The 19,254-nt window shown below is 53.7% G+C and overlaps 8 protein-coding genes across 8 annotated transcripts; 5 read left to right on the plus strand and 3 right to left on the minus strand.

Annotated features, from left to right (window-relative positions):
• Positions 1-416: 416 nt before the first annotated feature.
• CPAR01_12570 (tRNA synthetase class I) lies at positions 417-1,903 on the plus strand (the record flags this gene model as incomplete). The annotated part of the gene is made up of 6 exons (XM_060496825.1): positions 417-540; positions 618-967; positions 1,022-1,103; positions 1,154-1,285; positions 1,339-1,577; positions 1,640-1,903. The coding sequence occupies 6 exons, from the start codon at positions 417-419 to the stop codon at positions 1,901-1,903; spliced, it is 1,191 nt and encodes a 396-aa protein (XP_060344358.1).
• A 710-nt stretch (positions 1,904-2,613) lies between these two features.
• Positions 2,614-3,727, plus strand: CPAR01_12571 (methylthioadenosine phosphorylase; the record flags this gene model as incomplete). The annotated part of the gene is made up of 3 exons (XM_060496826.1): positions 2,614-2,641; positions 2,753-3,244; positions 3,327-3,727. 3 exons carry the CDS (start codon positions 2,614-2,616, stop codon positions 3,725-3,727), a joined length of 921 nt encoding a protein of 306 aa, XP_060344359.1.
• Positions 3,728-4,126: 399 nt separating this feature from the next.
• On the minus strand, positions 4,127-8,801 carry CPAR01_12572 (uncharacterized protein; the record flags this gene model as incomplete). Its single annotated transcript, XM_060496827.1, has 2 exons — positions 4,127-8,704; positions 8,763-8,801. The coding sequence occupies 2 exons, from the start codon at positions 8,799-8,801 to the stop codon at positions 4,127-4,129; spliced, it is 4,617 nt and encodes a 1,538-aa protein (XP_060344360.1).
• An 822-nt stretch (positions 8,802-9,623) lies between these two features.
• CPAR01_12573 (uncharacterized protein) lies at positions 9,624-11,598 on the plus strand (the record flags this gene model as incomplete). The annotated part of the gene is made up of 2 exons (XM_060496828.1): positions 9,624-10,624; positions 10,680-11,598. 2 exons carry the CDS (start codon positions 9,624-9,626, stop codon positions 11,596-11,598), a joined length of 1,920 nt encoding a protein of 639 aa, XP_060344361.1.
• Positions 11,599-11,784: 186 nt separating this feature from the next.
• Positions 11,785-12,344, minus strand: CPAR01_12574 (uncharacterized protein; the record flags this gene model as incomplete). Its single annotated transcript, XM_060496829.1, has 2 exons — positions 11,785-12,062; positions 12,146-12,344. The coding sequence occupies 2 exons, from the start codon at positions 12,342-12,344 to the stop codon at positions 11,785-11,787; spliced, it is 477 nt and encodes a 158-aa protein (XP_060344362.1).
• Positions 12,345-12,628: 284 nt separating this feature from the next.
• CPAR01_12575 (uncharacterized protein) lies at positions 12,629-12,955 on the minus strand (the record flags this gene model as incomplete). Its single annotated transcript, XM_060496830.1, has 1 exon — positions 12,629-12,955. The coding sequence occupies one exon, from the start codon at positions 12,953-12,955 to the stop codon at positions 12,629-12,631; it is 327 nt and encodes a 108-aa protein (XP_060344363.1).
• A 490-nt stretch (positions 12,956-13,445) lies between these two features.
• CPAR01_12576 (uncharacterized protein) lies at positions 13,446-13,844 on the plus strand (the record flags this gene model as incomplete). Its single annotated transcript, XM_060496831.1, has 1 exon — positions 13,446-13,844. One exon carries the CDS (start codon positions 13,446-13,448, stop codon positions 13,842-13,844), a length of 399 nt encoding a protein of 132 aa, XP_060344364.1.
• A 1,067-nt stretch (positions 13,845-14,911) lies between these two features.
• On the plus strand, positions 14,912-18,949 carry CPAR01_12577 (uncharacterized protein; the record flags this gene model as incomplete). Its single annotated transcript, XM_060496832.1, has 4 exons — positions 14,912-16,847; positions 16,934-17,126; positions 17,176-17,277; positions 17,326-18,949. The coding sequence occupies 4 exons, from the start codon at positions 14,912-14,914 to the stop codon at positions 18,947-18,949; spliced, it is 3,855 nt and encodes a 1,284-aa protein (XP_060344365.1).
• Positions 18,950-19,254: the final 305 nt, after the last annotated feature.

Below are 19,254 nucleotides of genomic sequence, written 5' to 3' on the forward strand. Positions count from 1 at the left end.
CATCATGCCTAGGCCTTCCCACATTATGAGTCGGGATACAACTGCTGTTCTGGGCTGAGAGCCCTGTGAAATTCCGGGCTGATGCAAGGTCGGTACCCAAGACCCCTCCATCGGACCCCCTAAATCGGCCAATGGCAAAGGTGACAGACACCGTAGACCCCTCTATCGGCCGTGTGCGACTTGGGCCCCCGACGTCCGCCCCTCGGCGGGGTAATTTCTCTGCTGTGTCTGTTCTTCGACGCGAATTTGGGCCACTTGTGCGACAAGTCACAGCTTGACTCACTCCGAATACCATCGTCCCACGACCTCTCGACACCTACCCCCGACGCCGCGAATCTTCCACAACCTCGCTTCCTCGAATACCACCGCACTCTTACTTCGATCACAATCTTGACAAAACTCGTAGCATACTCAAAATGGCGGACGGCACAACGGCGCAGGAGAGGTTCGCCCTCATCCAGGAGAACTTGGCCGAGGTCATGAACCCCGAGATCATCGAGAAGATCTTGGCCGAGGGACGCAACCCCAAGATCTACTGGGGTAAGAAACATCTCAATCACACTGCTGATACTCTTCGTCGGCGCATTGGCTGACAATTGCCTCCTTTCAACCTACAGGAACCGCGACAACGGGCAGACCTCACTGCGGCTACTTCGTCCCGGCCATCAAGCTGGCGCAGTTCCTCGCCGCCGGCTGCGAAATGACCGTCCTTCTCGCCGATATCCACGGTTTCCTCGACAACCTCAAGGCCCCCATCGAGCTCGTCGAGCAGCGCGCCAAGTTCTACAAGTTCGCCATTACAAACATTCTCAATGCTGTCGGCGTCTCCACGGAGAAGCTCAAGTTCGTCCTCGGCAGCTCCTACCAGAAGAGCCCCGAGTACATCATGGATGTCTACAAGATGAGCTCGCTCATTAGCGAGAGAGATGCGAAGAAGGCTGGTGCCGAGGTCGTGAAGCAGTCTGACGTGAGGATACCTGCAAAATTTGGGTGCTTGGACTGGGGCTGACAATGGTGACAGAACGCCCCCATGAGTGGTCTGCTGTACCCCGTACTTCAGGTCTGCGACGAGCAGCACCTTGGAGTCGATGCTCAATTCGGAGGTAGGTACTGATTCGCGTATCCAAGGAGTTCTTAGACTGACATTTTGCAGGCATGGATCAAAGAAAGTTGTTCGCTGCGGCCACCGAATGGTTGCCCAAGGTCGGATACCAAGTGCGCGCGCATCTGTTGAACCCCATGGTGCCGGGTCTGAACGGTGGAAAGATGAGCGCGAGTGATCCTGGTAAGATTATTGCCACCGCCTTTCGGAAATAAATGCTGAACATGGCTTCACAGACAGCAAGATCGACCTTCTCGATGCCCCCGAGGTTGTCCAGAAGAAGCTTCGCAAGGCCGAGTGTGTGCCCAAGGTTGCTGAGGGCAACGGTGTCCTGTCCTTTGTCGAGTATGTCCTGCTGCCCGCCGCTTCGCTGAAGGGCAAGAAGGAGTTCCGCGTCGAGCGTGAGCGCGACGGCCTCGAGACCCTGGTTTACACCGATATTAAGCAAATGCACGAGGACTACAAGAACGACGTCGTAAGTAGCACTAGCACACGGAAAGAGACGCGGTATCTAGAACAAGCTAACACTATGTTTAGTTGACACCCCAGCTGCTCAAGCCCGCCGTGACCAAGGCCCTGAACGAGCTCCTGGCACCCATCCAGCAAGCCTTCCAGGCCTCCGAGGAGTGGAAGCAGGTCACGGAGAGGGCCTACCCCCCGGTTGAGGACGACAAGAAGAAGAAGAAGAAGCAGCCCAAGGACAAGGGCTCCCGCTACCCCGGCGGCGGCAAGGGTCCCGCCGCGCAGGATGGCGCCGCCAAGGAGACAGAGCTGCCGGTGCGCCCTGCCGAGGGCCAGTGATTGTTTTGTTTCTTGCATAAGAAAGCGTTTTTATCTGTACGTGCTACTACGGAATGGGTCGGAGTTCGGATGAAGACCAGCAAAAAGAAAGTCTAGAGAAAGACAGCTAGATACCTCAGATGAAAAAAAGAGCATTTGAAAGAGAGAGCGGCCCCTGAACTTTTGCTCCTGCCTCATCGCCCCTTCCCCCTTGCCCCTACCCCTTGGCACCAGCCTTGTGTCCTTATTTCTTCAACAACGGGCCGATGATCAAGGGATTGGGGGTATTGATTCCTTGACTCGACCATGAAGTCTCTGGTGTACATCAAGGTTCCGATCATTCGAATCCATCGGTTCATTGCTTTTGCACTGGACTGATGACAAGGTAAACAAGCTTCACTCTGAGTGTATCCGGGAAGGAACGACATACTGCCGCGATCTGCAACACGTGGTGCGGACGGCGAGAACATGTGGTGGGGTGTTTACATAGCGGGATGCCCGGGACGACGCAATGGCGGGGCACTGAAGAAACGGCAGCATTCGAGTGCGGTGGATGGCGGGGTAAATTTCGGCGGGGTCGAAAAAAGATGTCAGACTCCGACCGCCTAGCAAGCTTTCGCGCCGATCTACGTCTTTCAACATTCTCTTTTCTCTAGCTTCGTGATTTTATTTTCCTTGCTTCAACTAAGATACCCTCCATTTTCCCACGATCAATCCATATAAACGACACAATGGCCGACCTCCCCACCACCTTTGACCGTAAGCTTCACCCGCGCTCTCCTTCCTCCCTCCCGATTCGGCCCAAAGCCTCAACCTACGACCAAAAAGCGCAATGCCTTTCGACATGACTGACATCCTACTTCCCGACAGGCCCCGTCCACATCGCCGTCATCGGCGGCACCGGCCTCGGAAAGCTCGAAGGCTACACCCCCGTCGCCCAGCTGACGCCCACGACCCCCTGGGGCAAGCCCTCCTCCCCGATCAGCATCCTCGAGCACAACGGCGTCCCCATCGCCTTCCTCGCCCGCCACGGCCTGCACCACCAGTTCGCGCCCCACGAGGTGCCCGCCCGCGCAAACATCGCCGCCCTGCGCTCCATCGGCGTCCGCTGCGTCATCGCCTTCTCCGCCGTCGGCTCCCTGCGCGAGGAGATCAAGCCCATGGACTTTGTCGTCCCGGACCAGGTCATTGACCGTACCAAGGGCGTGCGCCCATTCACCTTCTTCGAGGGCGGCGTTGTGGGCCACGTTGGCTTCGCGGATCCGTTTGATAAGGGTCTCGCGGAGGTCGTCAAGAAGTGCGCGGCGCATATGCAGGGCGAGGGCGTCGTTTTGCACGAGAAGGGCACCATTATCTGCATGGGTGAGTTCCTTCCTCGCCCGACACGAATCTCGGAAGAAACAGAGAGAGGGAAGAAACATTACTAACGAGACGAAAACAACAGAGGGCCCCCAATTTTCCACCCGCGCCGAGTCGCACATGTACCGCTCCTGGGGCGGCAGCGTCATCAACATGTCGGCCCTCCCGGAGGCCAAGCTCGCCCGCGAGGCCGAGATGGCCTACCAGATGATCTGCATGGCGACCGACTACGACTGCTGGCACTCGTTCGAAGACGTCGACGTCGCCATGGTCATGAAGTACATGGCCGCCAACAGCGAGAACGCCAAGCGCCTCGTCGGCGGCGTCCTGGACGAGCTGTCCAAGCAGGAGAGCGGCGACCTCGTCCTCGCCAAGCAGTGGGAGGGCGCATCCCAGGGCGCCGTCAAGTTCATGACCAAGCCCGAGGGCCGCAGTCCCGAGGCCATGAAGAATGTCGAGTTCTTGTTCCCTGGGTTCTGGAACTAGATGGGAATTCACAGAACCTTTTTTACATTTTTCATAGTTGTTTAGAGTCTGGTTCTCGGTATGAGGCACATGACCAAGGATTGGTATACGTGCAGGAATATGAGCGTTAACGTATATAGAAGCAATGGTGAAAATGGCGTGGGTAGACAGACTTGTACCTGAGCATCAACTGTTCAGGGCGGTAGCGAATAGAGTCACCAGGATAGAGACCCTGTGCGAAATGAAAAGTACGATACTAATGATGTTAACACTGTGGTCAAGAATTTTGGTCTCATGCAATCTCCTCTGTGCTACGATTGTTCCTATCGCGTGGTCCAACGCCTCGAAACGCCGGTTCTAAACCTCCTCAAACCTACAGGAAAAACGTCTACCCAAGAAACCACCTCGCCATGTACCAATTCACATCAAAAGATATAATGCCCGAACACCCTTCTCCGCCGCCGCGATGTGCCAGGGACGTATATCCGTCCCCCTATCTACAACCCCCCTCGCGCGAGCTAGGGTTCCAAGACCCCTAAAGTAGGTGAGCATCTCCCGCATGAGAGGCTCATACATGCGCGGATTGTTATCCGCATGTACAATGTTGACCTCTAGGACAACAGGCGGATCTTCGAGCTTTGTGCCTCCGCGTTTGACGAGATAACCGCTGATAAGGGCGGGGTTCAGCTCGCCTAACGAAGAAGAGTTGCTCAGTCGATGCGCTAGCACGGCGCCCCAGGTCTGGTCTGTAACGTCGAGGAGAATGGCGTCCCCTTCGACAGGATCGGCATTACCGTCGCCTGGTGTTCCGCCCGGAGTTGCGGCGCTTGTTGTGTTTTCTTTCATGGGCGTGGCCGGCGTACCACTCTGCTCTGGCGAGACTATCGATGCCTGTGGAGTAGACACGGGCGTCGTATAGAAGGCCGAGGATGTTGTTGCCGGGACTTTTATCGCAGGCGGAACCAACTGCATGGATGGATCCGTATCGACCGAAATCAGGGTCAGGCTGACTGTTGCTACCGACTCCGTCTGAGCCAGACCCTGCCAGAACCCAATCTCTTGCGTATCCATGAAGCCGCACTTGGAGATGATGACTCGCCAGTGGACTTTCCACTTAGAAATCAAGTCATGGGTTGTTTCCCATATCTCGTGGTAGACGTCATTGAGCGATGTAGATAGCGCCTTGCCCTTGCGACCAAGGTTGTAAGATGCCGCCATCTGCTGGCATCCCCTGTTGTCAGTCCATGCCGCGGTAATCCATCTCTCGTCGATGCTCTGGGCGTAAGCGATGTGAATGCAAGTGTTCTCATGCATCAACGATGACGAAGACGGATTAGAAAGCTTGAAGTCGATGCCTCTAGGTAGCGACTGTTCAAGCATAATGGCCGGTGATGGCATCGGCCCGCCAAACAGCGTACAGCGGTCATACGTTTCTATCGCCAATTTGATCGCATCGCTAGGGGTCGGTTCTACTATTCCCGTAGAAGAAGTGAGAAAGTCCAGGGGAACAAGTTGCAAAACCAATTCGTTGACTGGAGTCTGCCGCTTGTCCGTCAAAGTCCTTTTGTGCATCTCAAAGAGCCGTTTGAAAGCAGTGCAAGCCTCCACAATAGACCCAGGATGATCCGGAGGATAGACAAAGTATATCACATAGTTCTTTTCCGAAGCGTTGGCCGAAATGAGCCCCTGATTGAGTGCTTCCATGCGGTCATCCAGGCCGGCGACGATGTGAGGACTGACGGTTCCTGGTGAAGTGGCGATTTTGTCTACCTCATAGGGTAGAAGGCCATCAGCCACCTTGGAACTGGTTGCAAGGCGTTCGAAAGAGCCCAACTTGAGAAGCTCGTAAACGTTTCGCATGCGGTCCAGGAAGGCGGCGGCAACGTCTGACATTCCATCCCAATGGGGGAAGACACAAACAACATTGACGTCCTTTGTGCCTTGAGCAGGACCCAAACCCAAGCTTTCCCAAAACTGAACGCTCGCTGGCAAGACCGATAGTCTGGCTTCTGCACGTCGAAGTTCCATGTGAGGAGCTGGGATTTGGAAGAGATTGTTTGGCTTTGGCGGCTCTGTGTTATTATCCCGCGGATTGACCGGCCTCGGATGAAGTCTATTCGGTGGGCCGAGCAGGGGCACGTCGGGGATCTCGACCACACCTTTGAAGTTGCATGTGTTGAAGTCTCCCAGACAAGCGGGAATCACCTCGCGCAAAGCTTGCAAAGCAGTCCGGCCAAGGGAGGATAATTGGCGCCGGGTCTCCGGTATGATTGCCGAGTTCAACGTGTTCGCATGCGCATCGCGTATTCTCAAATTCCCAGTGACCGCTTGCTCGGTGACAATTTGAGCGATGGTGATGGTGTCTTCGTCTGGGAGTGAAAGATGGATAGGCAGTGACTCCGCATCTTCAAAGTACTTCGTAATCAGCATTTCTGAGGCTTCAGCCTTGGCCAGCTTTGGGAGGTCCAAAGCTAATGTAGGGTCGGAATCCTCGACAGACTCAATGTCTCGGAGGGAAGTAACGTGAGACGCAACGTCGTCATCCAAGTTCAGTCTTCGAATGCTTGACTTGAAGGGCGACGTCGGTTCGTCTTCTGACGTGCTCGAGTCGTCTTGGTCTGATACTAGGCTGATGTCATCGGCATCGGATGCTAGGTCATCGCCTTTCCCGGGACTTGCAATCAGGGAACTGTTCTCGAGGTTCCCCGTGATAGTTCGGATCAGAGCGTTTGTGTGTTCTGGTTGTTTCAGTGGCTTCCTGCCTTTGCCGTGTCGTCGTAAGTAGTCGGTAGTAGGCGGCCCTTGATGAAGAGGCTGGTTGTTGGATTCTTGAGGCAGGCCTTGTAGCGTCGGCTTCCAATCAAATCGGCCCCCTTGCTCGTACTTCTTGTTAACAAGAGGCAAAACCGGATCAAAGTCCACGCTGTCGAATATGCTGCCTTTCCGCGCAGGGGCTGATTGAGGGGCAGAGCGGATATCTGCCAGAGAAGCCCGAACTCTTTTGTAAACAATGTCCGGATCAAAAGGACTCGACTCTCTCTTCATACCGCCTGCTCTGTCCGTGTTGGATCGCTGTTTTCCTTCGTCCATCAATGTGCTCCGCGCATGCTTCAACTCCGGCTTGGTGAAAATTGGAGGACTTGGTCTAGGCTTAGTATCCTCTACCGGAGGAGGCAGCGGTTTTGCCGGCTCAGGCATAGGTACTGGGAGGACAGCAGGCATCGGTGGTCCGTCAGGCATGCCCAAGTCAGGTAAGCCAGATAGGTCGAGGTCATCGCCTTCTTCGTCGAAGAAGTTGAAGTCGGCATCAGTAATGTCGGTATCCCCAAACATGTCCGGGCCCATGTCGCCAAACAAATTATCATCGTTGTCTCCCCCAGTAAAGGAGTCCGCTCGACCTTTGCCATTTTCGTTGGAATGCTCATTCGCGTGTTCGTTTGCATGCTCGTTCGAGTGCCAACCGTCGGCGTAGGAATCATGTTGTAGCGTGCCGTGCATCGTGGTTGCGTCGTGTACAGTAGCATCTGTCATGGTAGTATCTATGTCAACAACTGCCATGGTGACTCCAGGGGCTCCTGGGCTAGAGGTCGTCCCGTCCATCGAAGGCGTGATACCGAGGGGATTCTGAACTCCGTCTGGTGGTGTTGGATACATGGCACCTGCAGCTGCCGCATTGCTAGCTCGTCTTAGTCCTAGTGGTGAATGTCCGTTTGGTTGGTGTGACGAAGCTGCTGCCGAAGCCTCCTTTGATGCCGCAGCTTCCCTCTCTTTCTTCCTCTTGGTGACTTTTTCGTCCCTGTCTACGCCCAGCTGAAACCAGGTTCTGGCCTCATTAAGGAAGTCAGAAGTCTCATCTTGCGCCAAAAGTACAGAATCTCCCAGGCCGTTACTTCGCGCGAGCGTGACGGACTTCTTGCGGAAACAGAGGACTGCTGGCCAAGATACCGTAGCCACAGCGGACAATAATGGCGTCGATTTCCCTTCAGCTTTAGACTCGCCAGGTTTCCGGCGGAGCATCTGTAATGCGATCCATGGACATGACTGTAGTAACGCAGGAGACAGCCCACGGGACTGAAGGATTTTGATGCAGGTTTCTCTCCATTGTGAGGATCTAGCGTCCGCATTCCTCCAAAGCTGGGCATCCGGTGTCTGTCCCAGACCAAGTTCGGGGTACGACAGGCCTCCGCCGACAAACCCTTGGTAGTTCGCTAGAACGCCGAAAGGGGCAGCCAATATCTGAGAGCCTAGTGCAAGTTGGCTCGGACTTGATGGTTCATTCACAGACAAGAGACCCTCGCAACAGGATAAAGATAAACTTATGACTAGTGCGCCCGTCGTGGTAAGGTATACGCGGAATGTTCCCACGACTGCAGACTCCGTGTCCTGAGCTCTCTCGGTCTGACCGTCTCGTGTAACCTTGGAAGGAAGCAAGACGGTTCGATGATTCAGGGGGATTGCTGATACGCGGTTGCAAAATGATGCTGACGTTGTTGACAGAACGGCCGTGATAAATTGCTCGTATGCCTCTTTTATGGGAACAGAGCCAGTGCCCTTGGAATCGAGTGCGCCGGCTGACGGGGGTTTGGAGTCGGGATCGGAGGAGCTTGGCGGTCCGGAGTTGCCCATCTGCGGGTTCCGTAATGATAGGTCGAGGGCCGAGTTACTTGACGACGAGCTTGTTGGTGTATTCGAGGCTTGCTGTCCTTGAGCGCGACCCTTGAACAGACTTATTGGTTCAAAAGAACCTTCGTCAACCATCAGCAATGTTGCGCCCACGACGCTCACACTACTGTCCAAAACCCTTGGGTTATCGTTGCCAGACTCCACATCCTTGCCCGGAATGTGGAAATACCACACAACCCGTCTGTTCGCATCGTAGTACACAATGTGGTTGAGGGTTCTCAGTTCGGTCTCGACATCGGCGGCGATTGAAGGAAAGCTTGACGCCTGTTCAGGAGAGGGCTCGTAGACTCGGTAATTGATGGTAGATATGTTATTCTGGCAGCAAGCTGTTATCAGTGATTGCAATCCACATATTCCAACGGCCAGTACGAACATTTAATAGAGTATTAGTATCGTATTCGCTCGTGTCCATGTCGACGGTCGAGTCTCGCGACGGCGGGATGTGTTCCGTGTCGCAACATCAACTCTCGGTCGCTAAAGCTCCCAGGGGCCGCAGGAGCCGGTTCAAAGCTGTAGGCCGGCAGTCATAAAAGTAATGATTCGTTACGGCATCGGTTGGAATTCGCTATGCGACTGTAAGAGGTTTTGATACTGTTGTTTGGTTGAATTCGCGAAGTCATCGACTCCATCTCCGTAGGTCGAAAGCGCGACCAATGGACCGGCTTCTCGGCATCAACCGAGTCCAACACCGTTACGGGATTATCAAGCGTATTCGAAACGAACTATGTTGCCAACTGATTGTGCGATACTAGACGCTTGGATGTCGTTTGTGTTCGGAATTTGTTGGATTCGTCGTCGAAGAGCTGATGTATCGCTTTGATCACTTTGTCAACGTTCAAGCCTGGTTGGGTCGGTAAACCGCCGGAAATCCAGCACTGTCGTTGACACGCAGACAGCCCAGATTCACGCGGCTGAATGCACTAATAGGGTCCTGCTGGGAATCAGCGGGTGATGCTTCAACCAATGAAATCAACCAAAGTCCCTGGGCAGCTAACGCAAAGTAGTGGGGCAGTTTGGAAGTCGGAAAGGAGTTAGCTAATCCTCGCCTCACCGAGACCTTCCTTGCTCCAGCCAAGGTGACGGCCCCCCACCAGCCAGCCGGGGACTCTTATCTAATCGGAACTTTTGGGCAAGAAAAAAAAAAGTCCCCTCGGCCGCAATTCCTTCACACCTAGTCGCATTGTCGCGAAGCACCCGCCCGTACAATTTCCACCAGCGGTCTCCGACAAACACGATGAAGTTGACGAACCCAGGAACTATTCCGGTCTACACCGTTTCCGGTGCATCGACTGCCAGACCTCTGCCGGATTGGCTGGCCAGACGAAGAAAGCGATCGCTCAAGAACGACGCGGAGTACCAGAGCCGAGTCGAGCTTCTCCAAGATTTCGAATTCGAGGAAGCCAGCACCTGCATTCGCGTCAGTGAAGATGGTGACTGGGCTGTCAGTGCAGGAACATACAAGCCTCAGATTCACGTTCACAACCTCCCACAACTGTCTCTGTCGTTTGCGCGCCACACGAATTCTCTTACTGAGAAGTTGACGATCCTCTCCTCCGACTACTCCAAGACTCTACTCCTCCAGGATGACCGACAACTCGAGTTTCACACCCCGATGGGCTGCCATTACAAGATTCGCATACCCCGTTACGGCAGAGACTTGCTCTACGATCGGCAGTCAACCGAAGCACTCGTACCAGCCGTGGGAGTCGACCAGGATCGCATGGGTGAAGTCTTCCGCTTGAACCTGGAGATTGGCAGGTTCATGAAGTCTTTCCAGATCGATGTCGGCGGTGATGAGGAGGGAGCTGGCCTCCAAGGGAGTATTGATGCCGGAAGTGTCAACGCTGCGGCGTTGGCCGAAGGCTCCCATGGCCTTGCAGCTTTTGGAACCTCTATTGGCACGGTGGAATTCTGGGACCCGAGATCCAAGTCCAGAGTCGCGCGTCTAGGCTGCCAAGAGGGTGGCATCACTGCCTTGGACTTCAGCACGTCGGGGCTGTCCATTGCCACTGGTTCCGAGACGGGCATGGTTCAGCTGTTCGATCTCCGTCGCCCAGTCCCTCTCTTGACCAAGGACCAAGGATACGGCTTCCCGATCAAGAAGCTCATCCACATGACAACAGCTTCTCAAGAAAAGAAGATTTTGTCTGCCGATAAGAAGATCATCAAGATTTGGGACGAGACGGATGGTACACCATGGACTTCAGTCGAACCCATTGTGGACCTGAACGATGTGTGAGTTACGAGACTGCAATCTTTTTCCTTTGAATTCTCACTAATCAGAAACCAGCGCTTGGTGCAAGGATACCGGTATGCTTCTGACTGCCAACGAAGGCAAGTCTCAACACTCCTTCTTCATTCCCAGTCTCGGCCCTGCACCACGATGGTGCTCTTTCCTCGACAACATGGTCGAAGAGATGGCAGAAGAGGTCCGCACCGAGACATACGACAACTACAAGTTCTTGACGCTGCCCGAGCTCAGACAGTTGAGCATGGAGCACCTTATTGGCAAGACAAACCTGCTCCGTCCGTACATGCACGGTTACTTCGTTGCATCGAAACTCTACGAACAGGCACGCCTCATCGCCAACCCGTACGTTTGGGAGGAGGAGAGGACGAAGCGCATCAAGGAGAAGGTCGAAAAGGAGCGCGCCAGCAGAATCAGAGGCAACAAGAAGGTCAAGGTCAACCAGAAGCTTGCCGACAAGCTTCTCAAGAAACAGGAGAACAGAGAGGTTGTCGACGAAAAGGCCGGCCTGCTCGGCGACGATCGTTTCGCCAAGATGTTCGAGGACGACGCCTTCGCCGTCGACGAGTCCACCTACGAGTTCCGTGCTCTCAACCCCAGCACCAAGGTCGCCGCAAAGGATACTCACGAGGTTGGTGTCAGCGCTGCTGCCCAGCCTGTTGTGGATCAGGGCCCCAAGGGTCTGGGTAAGAAGGCTACACAGGAGTACCAGATGAAGATCTCGTCTTCCAACCAGAAGGGCCAGGAGCGCGACACTGCTTTGGGCGCCCGGGTGCAAAAGTCCGGCCGCATCAGCAAGACGCATCGTGGGAATGTCTACGGCGAAAAGGCGGTCACATTCGTTCCCCAAGGGAAGAAGAAGAACGGAGGCCCTGTGGACACTCACGACGATTCCCGGCCGCGCGACCACAAGAACAACGCAAGAAGAAGCGCCAGCTCAAACACATTCCGAAGACTTTAAGGACAAGCGCTATGTATTTTCAAAGGGCATAATAATGGTACAAGAAAAAGGACTCTATACGCTACGCAGATCCAAGTTCGTCAGTCATCCAGTCTCGACCGCCTCAGCAGATGAACCATTACACCAGCACCAAGCCAGTTGGCGGCCGTCATCCCTCCCATACCCTGAGTTTCCTCTCACATTCGCCTACTTGCGGCCCCACCTCATCAACTTGCGCTTCGACTCTGCTTCCTTGAGGCCCTTTTCGAGATCTTCCGGGCGGAGTCTGGGCGTAGGCGGAACGTCGTCAAGCCTCGCCCGTCCACGGTGGCTGCGTGGCGGAGACGAAGACTCCTTGACTGATCTGGGGAACTCGGTCCTCCGCGGCGTGAGAGCGGTGACGACCTTTCTGGCGGACTTGCGCATGGTCTCTCTGATCTTCCATTCTCGCTTCTTGGCAACGTAGAAGAGAACGGCCATGCCAACTGTACAATTAAGGGCCCGGTTAGCGAATGGGGGTTTTGAAGGAAATGGTGTTTTGGTTTTTCTTGCATGGATTGTTACGTACTTCCGAGGGCGCCAACAACAGAGACGACGACGATGATAGCAATCATGGCTTCACGGGACAGGTTGACGGCCCCAGGGCTGTCACCAGAGGCTCCTGCCTCGGTATCGACACCATTTCCAGATGAACTGGCGTCTCCAGGAGAGTCTGGATAATAGGTTTCGGTCGCCAGAGGAAAGAAGTTGGAGGTTGTGGTCGCCATCTTGGTTGGAGGTCGGGGTGCCACTCGCAGAGGGGCAACGGTGAAGACGGTGATTTGGAAGGATGTTGGAAAAGTTCTTAGAGAGGCACAGCCAGGCAAGGTGGGAAGACTACCGAACGAGAGAGAGAAAACGGCGTCAGAATCGTATGAGTAAGGTAGAATAAAGAAGCTGAACAAAAATCGAAAGGATACCCGGCGCCACGAATGTGGCCCAACTCACTATTTACATTGTTCAAGCGCCCAGAGCATTATTTTCTCACATGGGGGAGCCCAGCGCCAATCGTTTACTCCATCCCCCTCCCCTTTTCACCCCATCTGCAAGCAGCCATACAGAGGGAGCAACCACTTAGAGTGATGTGACTGACGAAGCGAAGGGCCCTCACAACACCCCCGTGCAAGTGCATACATAGCATTTCACACACGGCACTTGCGAGCACGCACGATAGCACGTCGGCCAGGGTGTGCGTGTGGTCCAAAGACCCACGTCCGGGGCGCAGGAACCGTATCGAAGCACCTTGTTCAAGACCGTGGGGACGCCCAAGACTTTCAAAAGAGAGGACAACCTCGTTTGAGCCCAGGGGACGGTCGAAATAGGCTCGCGACGTTCCCATTGGCGTTGAGCGACCTCGAAGCGCCGGCACACGGCGCTTTCACATCGGGGCCGGGATGTGGTTGGCCAATCAGCGGGGGGAGCCTGGGATGGGCGGCTCGGACGAATTTGGTGAGGCGCAGGGGTCGAACTGCGTCCCGTCACAATCCTACCTAAGGTATTGTGTTAGTGTATCTTTTGAGCTGCATTTCTTATTTGCATTGCATGTGTGCGCGGCCGGAGTCAGTCACTCGAGATCGGTTTTTGAGAGGTTAACTGTCGCCGGTAGTGGATGTAATATCGACGAGCTTAATTGTGTGATGAGGGAGGGGTTCTCGCATTCTCCGTTGACATGACGATCCTGCGGTGTGATGGCGCGCATCTGGAGCTGATTCGAATGGCCTGCGTCTTGAGAGATATGCTTTCCTATGGCCTCCCGCTCTATCTGTGATGCCATCTGCACGATTCGTCACCGTCACTTCTTTCCCTCCTGCTGACAAGAGAAGCAGAACATGTTCGTTGTAGGACCAAGAAGCGGGAGAGCCGAGTGGTACAAGCAGATTTTGGTCTTTCCCCGATCAAGCGCGGGCCACCTCTATTCCGACGATGATGCCTTGGAGGTATCACTTGCCGCCTGCTGTCCTTCCCGCTTATCACTCATGTCGTTTCCTCGGTGGAGATCCTTTTGGCATTGCTTGGCTTTTCCTTGGGAATTTCTAAATTTGGGGGCGACTGCCTTGACCTCCAGGCTGATTTCTCGGATCACTTTACGCATCTTTCTCGGTTTGTCATCGCGGAGAGGTTGTTGCCGGAGCTGGCGTGACCTGTCAGCAGGTCGTATCAGAGGAAGGTCGTACCTGCACGGCTGGAGGTCAAGCGGTCTCCTCTCCCGGTGGCCATGGAACGCATAGAGAAGCCACGGTTAAAGGCCGTCCCGGAAACTGCCATTGCTGACGCGGAGAGATAACAGGAAAGTGTCCTGAAACCGGCGACTGCCTAAGGAGGGTCCTCGCTGCGATACGTTCTTCTACTTCTTTTGGATATCGGGTTGATGCTACTTCAATACAGATGTGCTGATAGATTGGTGTTTTCCACTACTTACTACCGTCCTGATCTGGATGCCTGAAGCAAGATCGAGTGATTGGTATTGCTACTGCCTCTTAACTACCATCCCTTCATCAACTCAGCAAATTTGTCAGGCAATTTATCTTGTTTCTCACTTACACCAACCACTGTTCCACGCCTTTAAATCTCGTCGGCCGACACAGGTAGAACATGGGAAGCTTTTATCATGTGTAAACGGTGAATGTTTTTTCATTATATGCCGAAATGGTCTTGGAGACGAGGGGTCTAGTCATCTAATACCCGCAAGCTGCACTGAACTGGTCACAAACCGGGGATTTCTTGTTCACCAGAGAAAGAAACATCGTATGAGCAGCATAGTCCGTCAACGGAAAGGAAGGACACACGCATCTGGAAGGCAGAGGCGGCCGAATGCAGGTAGCTAAGGCAGGTACCTTGATCAGTTGCTCGAGAAGCGTCGTTCCTTCCAATCGATGATAGAGGGCGGCTGTTGCCACATTGTTTTTAGCCATTGCTTTCCTGATCTCAAAGGACGAAAGCTCTTTCTGCATCCCAGAAAGGAACCATTAAGTTCTATGCCTTGCGATTACCAAAACCCCATCAGCAGTTGTGGCGCGGCAGGTAACCTTCGAAATACCTCCCCGTTCTGGAGATCCATCTCATTAGGTCGTGGTGTGTCGATCGTTTCGTCCTCAAGTTCAATTCTCATAGCCCGCTGAGTCTGACAGAGTTGTTGCCTCCGTTTCTTGTCTCTCCTAGTCCTCCTAGTTGTCGTCACTTTTCCTCGTCCAGATTGGCTCTCTGCTCAATTTTGCTGTCTTGGACCAGAGACTCTAGATATTGACCACAGCTTGTGGTTGTAGTAGCTACTACGGCCTCTGGCCTCTTCCATACCATGGCCAACAAATCCAGCCCCGACCCTCTGTCAGAAAATGGTGGCATATTCCGACACGCTAGGCTCAGTTCCAACCCCCGTTCGAAAGGATGCAGCCCATATCACTGTCCTGAGGACGGTTCCCAGGCCGAAGACTCTCCCTCAAGTGCGGAGTCCCAACCGTCATTGCTCAGCCAGCTGAGAACCTCGCAGCCGAAAGTCAAGCACGTCATCCAAGATGATGGGAACGAACAGTATCATGTATCTCAGACACGCGGCCACCGGAGCAACCCTTCATATCATCCTGAAGAAGACACAGAACTTGTTGGGGGGATTGATACGTTCGTCTTCGCACCACAGCCCAAGTACAAGCCGAATCAGTTTTCTGGCCACCAGCAGCGTCGATCCATCAATTTCAGTGCCCTCAGTGGGCGGCAAGATGCAGTGCCTCAAGAGGACTGGGCAGATGCCGGCAACGTACGACCTACCCAGCCCCAGGATCAGCCAGCTTTGATAGACGATAATAGTCACCACTACAACGACGTCAACACCCATGCAAACAATATGCCAGCTGCTATCTCTCGAAGTGATCAAGGACGAAGGGGGACTCCTTTTCAACGCTTGAGGGCTGCAGAATTCGACCCTGAGCAATCGAGTAGCCACGGTCAGCTACCGGGCCGAGGCCTCTCAGATCAGATGACTACCAGCTCTGAGAGAGATACAGCTGGAATGTCGGTCTCGAGACGCCCCTCTGTCCAGGCCGAGCAGAAAATAAATGGTTCTGCTATCGAGGACCGCAGTATTCGACCCTTTGCTGATGCCGATGCCATTCTTCCCTGCGATCAATGGGAGACTCTGCAGCCTGCACTTGAACAAACGGCTACTGATAGGGGTATTCCTTCACAGCGGCACGGTTCTCGGGGAGAAAATGAAGGCGAACAACAGCAATGTGTGGTTTCAGATCGAGACTTGGAACCACGCCTCTCCGAAATTAGCAAACCCGTCGATGATGATCGTGTGATGCCTCGTCAGATAGCCCGAGTTCAAAGACAGCATCACGAGACAGTTGAGATTCGGTCGTCTACTCCAGTTGGCGACTTGGAAATGCCACAGAAACAAACTCCTGGTTCTGCTCGCAAGTCGAAACGACAGCACTCTTGGCCTAGAGAGCAGTCAATTCGACGTATCAGGCGCGACCAAGATGCCAGAGATGTTCCGCAACGTACGAAATCGCGTCTCTCAAATACTTCTCGGCGTCGCAAGCACTCCCACCGCCAATCACAACACGGCAAACCGAGTCAGGAAAAGGCCAACTCAGGCTTGGAGAACCAGCAGGTTACGGCAGAGAGCCACTATGAAGCACTCGAAAGTATGTCGGCTCACTACAACAAAGTTCTCAGCTACTCAAAAGAAGTTGAGCACAAGATGAATAGCCGTCTCCTGGGCCAGAAGCAGCAGATCGAAGAACTGGAGACTCGGTTACAGCAGTATCAAGCACGTTATCAGAAAGACTGCGACCGCCGGGTGCAGTCGAACTCAGAGCTTTCTCTTTTACAACATCAAAAGGACGAGCTCTCCCAGAATCTAGCTCAACAAGGCGGACGACTGCATGAACTAGAACGGAAAGTGGCCGATCTGCAAGCTGAGAGAGAAACGCAAGACAAAGAAGCGACTAGATTGCACCAAGAGCTGGAGGTCACACATTCGAAGCTCGACAAGTTTCAAGAGAAAAGCCGCTCGTACAAGGATCACCTCAATAAGGCTGTTGCAGAACACCAACAACTCTGGCAAAATTCGAGAGATATCACCGAAAACACCATCAATAGCATGAGAAAGGAGCATCAAGAGGCGGAAGAGAAGTTCAAGTTGGCCATGGCAGAGAAACAGGCTGCCCAGGATAAGTTGAATCTCATTTCCAAACACAAGCAGGTACTTCTCCAGCAGGAAGTGACAGCGGGTAAGCAGATTCGATTCGAAGACTAAGGTCGCTGAACTGACATTGAGAAGCGGCATCAAAGATTAGAGACTTGACGTTAGCCCTAGACAATCTTGAGAAAGATTACGATTTTGAGGCACAGAGAGCCAAGAAGTTGGAGGGAAAGCTCCTCGACGCGGATGCCTTGAAGGGTCTGCTGCGCCAGATCGATGAGAATGTGGCTGGAGTCTGCTCGGAGGTGGGCAATATGCAAGCGCGCTCTCTCGAAGCGCCCGCTGTGCCAACCGAGGTCATGAGAAGGTACTCTCCAATTGCCCTCGTGTCGTCCGTATGTAACCAACTTTTGCAGGTTGGACGAAATTGCGGGCCACGTGCAATGTTTCCCTCAAGTCAACGTAGAAGATGAGCTTCAGCGAGCTTTAGAGACCTTTCAAAAGGAAATGATGCCACAGTAGGTGCCCGCTGATGTGTTCTGACTTCTTAGCTGACGTATGTCCAGACTTTTGGAGGAGTTGAAATCAACTATGACTGGTCAGTCCATCGAAGAAAGACTGCAAAGTCTACAGGAGACGCTCCAGAAACAGTCGTTATCGACGGAGGCGGAGCGCGAACATCGTCAGGAACAGTTGATGCTACAACTTTCGGAGAGAAAGGACGAGAACAGCAAACTTGCACAGGATCTTCTGGCCAAGGATGCTGAAATCGCAGATATGTCCAACTGTGTTTCTGAACTTAGTCAAAAACCACGAGAGGCGAGAGACTCTGCAGAGTTGGCATCAAAGAGGGCAACAATCATGGAAGAAAGGCTCCGAGAGTTACAGCAAAGCCTCTCAAGCAAGGATTATCAGGTCGCAGAGACGCAGACTGAGCTTCAGCTCCAGCGACAAGGGCACGAGACCAAGATCCGAGAGCTTCAGGAGAAGTTACGGATTGCCGAGGAAAGTGGCCATCTGCAACGACAGCTAGCCGAAGAGACGGAGAAGAATCTCGCAAAAAGGTCCGAGGAAGATAAAGAAACCCAAACACGGCTGAAGAGCTCGGAAGAATCTCTGCACCAGGCTCAGCAACAGTTGGCAATGGCCGAGACGGAGGTTGAACGCCTAAAGGCCTTGGACAGTGTTACCAGAGCATCGAAACTCGAAAAGGAGTTGGAGAATGCTCATCAAAGAGTCACCAATCTCACACTCAAGCTTCGCGATACGCAGGTCTTGGCTGCTAACAACGGCCAGCTTGATCAGGTAGCCGAACAGCTTGCCCAGCTCCAAATACTGAAGGAAGAAGTCAAGCAGCTCAGGTCAAATGGCAAGGCATACGCGGCGGTCAGTAAGGACTTCGCAAAAACACTCGACAGACAAGATGCCGCGGGAAACGACGATATTCTCATCTCTGATAGTCTTGTGCTGCCGGAACCAATGCTTCCTGTGTTGCTGCAGCAAGATGTTTATGATCCTCTGAACGACTTTCAGCCGAGCTCCTCTGACATGCCGCTGATCCGAGCCAGCAAGCGAACGGTTTTTCGCAGTCCTGTTGAAGAGTCGGAAGATGAGATGCCTGCGCCATCAGTCGAGCAGGAGAAGTCGCAGCGAATGGAGGTAGCCGTTCAGGGATCCAAAATAAGATCGATCCTCCGCCCCCAGAGAACTCCGGTTGCAAAAGCATCGAAAGGAAGTAACGATACCATGGTCGCGCGCCATGCTGGACACTCTTCGTACAACCGACCCGTGCAAAGTGCCCCCAAGTCCAGTCAGGAGGCCATCTTGGGTGTCAAGAACAGCCTTGTGGGCAACCGCGAGGCAAACCTCGGCGATTTGACCAACCCTAACCAATGGGAAAGACTTGACCGACCAGCGAGCTTGTCGGAGCAGCGCGGAACCAAAAGATCTAGCAACGCCCAGCAATGGTCTCGAGGCTCGAAACGGTCCAAACCATGCTTCACCGAGAATGAAGACAATCGGGAGACTTCACAGGCCGCGGGAAGCAATAATGAGGACTGTCTCCGGGCCGAACCATCGGAGCGCAACCAAAGAGACGGCAATAGGGTGGCTCCAGTAACCGTGGATGATGATCAAGTTTCCCACCATTTCTTCCCAAGCGCTTCCAAGTCGAATGAGGGCACAGGTTAAGGGAGGGTCCGCAGCTTTAGTATCATACATCGAGGTTGGTTTTCTTGGACGTGGACTGAATATTTATGTGGGTGGAATCATGCAGAGGAACATTGCATTCACGCAAGGTTTGTTCTCTTTTGATAGAATATACAACTAGGTCGCGGCCATCGAAGCCTTCGCTTTCTTTCCGCCTCTGGGGCACAGTCCAACGTGCCAATGCCTTGTCCCTGACGATAGGTCTGAGGGACTGCAGGTTGATGATGTACAGTTCATCCATGTGGTCTTCGAGCCCCAATCGTATGCCGCCGTGAACGCCGTTTATG

The sequence above is a fragment of the Colletotrichum paranaense genome (genome assembly GCF_030867605.1).
Source record: "Colletotrichum paranaense strain IMI 384185 chromosome Unknown Scaffold_11.1, whole genome shotgun sequence".
NCBI classification, from domain to species: Eukaryota; Fungi; Ascomycota; class Sordariomycetes; order Glomerellales; family Glomerellaceae; genus Colletotrichum; species Colletotrichum paranaense.